Below are 3,084 nucleotides of genomic sequence, written 5' to 3' on the forward strand. Positions count from 1 at the left end.
CATTAGATTTGTTGAACCAACCTCGAGTGGAATGTTGAGGCCATTGAGGACTAGAAGCCTAGGCGATTCCAACACTGACTCCGAGACCAGTTGTGTCGGCTCGGCTAAGTTTAAAATCAGTGTCTAGAATGGAGTCACCAAAGTCTCTCTGGTCAGTGTTGATGAGAATTTTTGAGCAAAACAGACAAGAGAGATGCTTACCGGAAAAGAAGCACGGCGACCAATCCAGACATCACTTGGTTTCTTTTGGTTAGTGGAGATGTATTGGACGATGAAAACTGACTCTGACATGCTGTGAACAGAGGCAAGATGGGCCCCGGGGAAATAGTTCTGGCATTCAATCTGAGGATAGAGAAAAGACGGGGAATGAATTTTATTGACATGCTGCTTTATCACACTAGTGGGCAAACAGGATTTAAACAAGAGTTAAACTAGAGAAAACCAGGAAATGCCTGAAGTTTATCACATGATGTTTCCTGGTTTTCTCTTGTATACTCTTGTATAAAAACCCTTTGCCCGCTAGTGTGATAAAGCTGATGGTCATCTTCCACAAAGGGATAAGAACAGAGTTGGGGTTCTTTGAGTGTAACACTGTCAGTGCTTCTCTAGGCCTTTTGCTTTCAGAATTTTTTTTTTTGGAGATGCTGCTTTGAGTGATTCAAATCAATTTCACAGCAGAAATGGCTGGGAAACTGGTATGACAGCAACTACCAGGAAAGGAACTTGTATAGTGAACAAATTTTAAAGACATGTTTTTCAAGTGTTAAGAAACCTGAACAAGAAGAATCCCAGAGTAGGAAGAAACTCCGCGGTTGAGGACCTATTCTGCACTAAATGCACATGTGGTTGTTTTGTGAAGAAAACAGGATGGCTTACATAGGAAACAACAAAAATAGCATTTCTATGCAGGAATTTTACCTTCTGTGCAGATAATGCTGTTTTCTGTGCAAAACAACCATGTGCAAATTTTTGCACAAAATCAGTTCTGAAATGCAAATTGGCACAAAGGATTCCCTTATAGTGGGAAGGGAATTGCTACAATTACACATTGTTTCCTTCAAGGAAAAGTAGTAAAGAACGAAATCCCTACTCAGGCTAGATACAAACATAAACTCAGAGTGCAGAAGTGATGAAAAAGTCAAATTTGGATAGATTGTTGACATGATGCTGGAAATATCATGTGTATGGAATTCTCTTTGCTGGGATGACTTCTCAGTAGGCAGATGCCTTGCTGCCTTCAAATCTCCAGCAGATGGCATTATTTTATATGTATCAAGTAAAAAATCCTACTGACATCAATACGGTTTACTCTCAGTAAGATTGGTCCTGGGTTATAGCTTAAATCGAAACTCTAGCTGTAGGAGAGATTTATTTTTCTCATGTCAATCTCAGCAGCGAGCAGTTTAGCAACCGCAGGAAACAGGACATTACAACAGATCAAAGTTGTGACTTTCCAGAAATTGTATTGCATTGCATTGTACTACTTTCTTTATACAGTGGGCCTTTGGTATCCTGTAAGTTTTGGCTCCAGGACTTGTTGTGGATACCAAAATCTGTGGACAGTGACACAGTACAATGGCACAGTAAAATGGTGCCATTCATATATATATCAAGCAGTAGATGCTTGAATTCATGAATAAAAAATTCATGGATATGGAGGCCTGACTGTACCCCACTTCTTCCTAAAGCCTTGGGATTCAAATTAGTTTAAAAATGTAGCTAAAAATGTAAAACAAACAAACAAACAAACAAAAAACCCAGATGAAGCTATATTTGAAAATAGTGTTACACTGTGTATGGAATTAAACCATTTGAAATATCTGTTTAAAATGGCTGCTCTCCAATTCACACCAGCTACTACTCTCACAGTTAAAGTTGGGTGGTGATAGAAGCAGTAGATTGTGAACCTCTGGAGGGCCACAGGCTTTCCAGTTCTGGGTAGGAACCACAGAGTCCTTCAGATACTTTTGTATTACGAAGTCCAGCACTTTCCTTGTTAGCTATTCTCTGTGGATACTGCAACCCAGGAACATATGGTTCCCACACTTGGCCATAGCCTGTGGTCTCTTCTTATATTCTTTAAAGATGTTAGCTCTGCATGCCAAATATACCATATTTCTATGAAGTTCAATATCCCATTCCCAGACAAGTACAACTTCTGCTTAAACCCATGTTCCTTCTGAATTCCTTGTCTTTTGTGCCCTTCTCTGGAGACCATGGAGTGAAGATGTAGTACTTAGAACTTAACTGCTGGGAAACGTTTCTTACCTCAGCTTCTGGCCATGTCATCTTGGTGTCAAAATAAGCATAGCAATTCTTCTGATATTGCAGCCAGCCTTTGGCACAGGAGGCAGCCTCAGCTGCAAAGAGAAAGACAGATGAACGTGGGACAGGTTGTGGAAGAACATATTATCAATATTCTCTCTTAAGTAGAAAGGCCTCTGAACTACTGTAGTTTAGGGTGGATATTCTCTGGTCCTTCAGGAGTTGTTCAGCCTTCCAGCCCCCATGAAATGTTAAAGGGGAATGTGGGTTTCCCCCACCAGCCCTAATCTGTTTCCCTGCTCTGAGCCAATAATAGGTGGGGCCATATTCCTCACTTTGGAAAAGCCAAGTGGACCTATGCTTAGGCTCTTATGGACCACTATCCGTCATTAATGAAAATAAGTCAGAACTGTACTGCAGTGGATGGACACTGGTAGCCCTTTCATCCTGTGCAGCCCCCTAAATCAGGGATAACAAATATATTATGTGTGCCTGGAGGAACGTTGTGGGAATCGGCAGGAGACTTCAGAGTTACAAAAGTAGTGTCCAGGGGCTGGCCCACTTGTTTAGTGAAAACCTGACTTTGTGAGGCAGTGAAAACAGCGTTTGATTTACTCCACATACAGTACCCTTTGAAAGAACAAATTGGTTAACTAAAGGTATCTGAAGATGAATAACAATTGTCTTCAGCTACCTCTAGTCAAAACCCCATTACCTACAAACACAATCTTGATATTTCTTTAGGAGACTTACCTCCTGGAAAAGGACTGGCGAGCAGAAGGCCAAAAAGGCATAGGCTGGCATAGGCAAGGAGTCCCA

At 41.1% G+C, this 3,084-nt stretch overlaps 1 protein-coding gene across 1 annotated transcript; it reads right to left on the minus strand.

Annotated features, from left to right (window-relative positions):
- Positions 1-201: 201 nt before the first annotated feature.
- LOC121917798 (C-type lectin-like) lies at positions 202-3,076 on the minus strand (the record flags this gene model as incomplete). Its single annotated transcript, XM_042443922.1, has 3 exons — positions 202-342; positions 2,269-2,360; positions 3,019-3,076. Coding segments are annotated over 3 exons (291 nt in total), but the record flags the coding sequence as incomplete, so codon positions are not given.
- Positions 3,077-3,084: the final 8 nt, after the last annotated feature.

The sequence above is a fragment of the Sceloporus undulatus genome, unplaced genomic scaffold (assembly GCF_019175285.1).
Source record: "Sceloporus undulatus isolate JIND9_A2432 ecotype Alabama unplaced genomic scaffold, SceUnd_v1.1 scaffold_810, whole genome shotgun sequence".
Taxonomy (NCBI): domain Eukaryota; kingdom Metazoa; phylum Chordata; class Lepidosauria; order Squamata; family Phrynosomatidae; genus Sceloporus; species Sceloporus undulatus.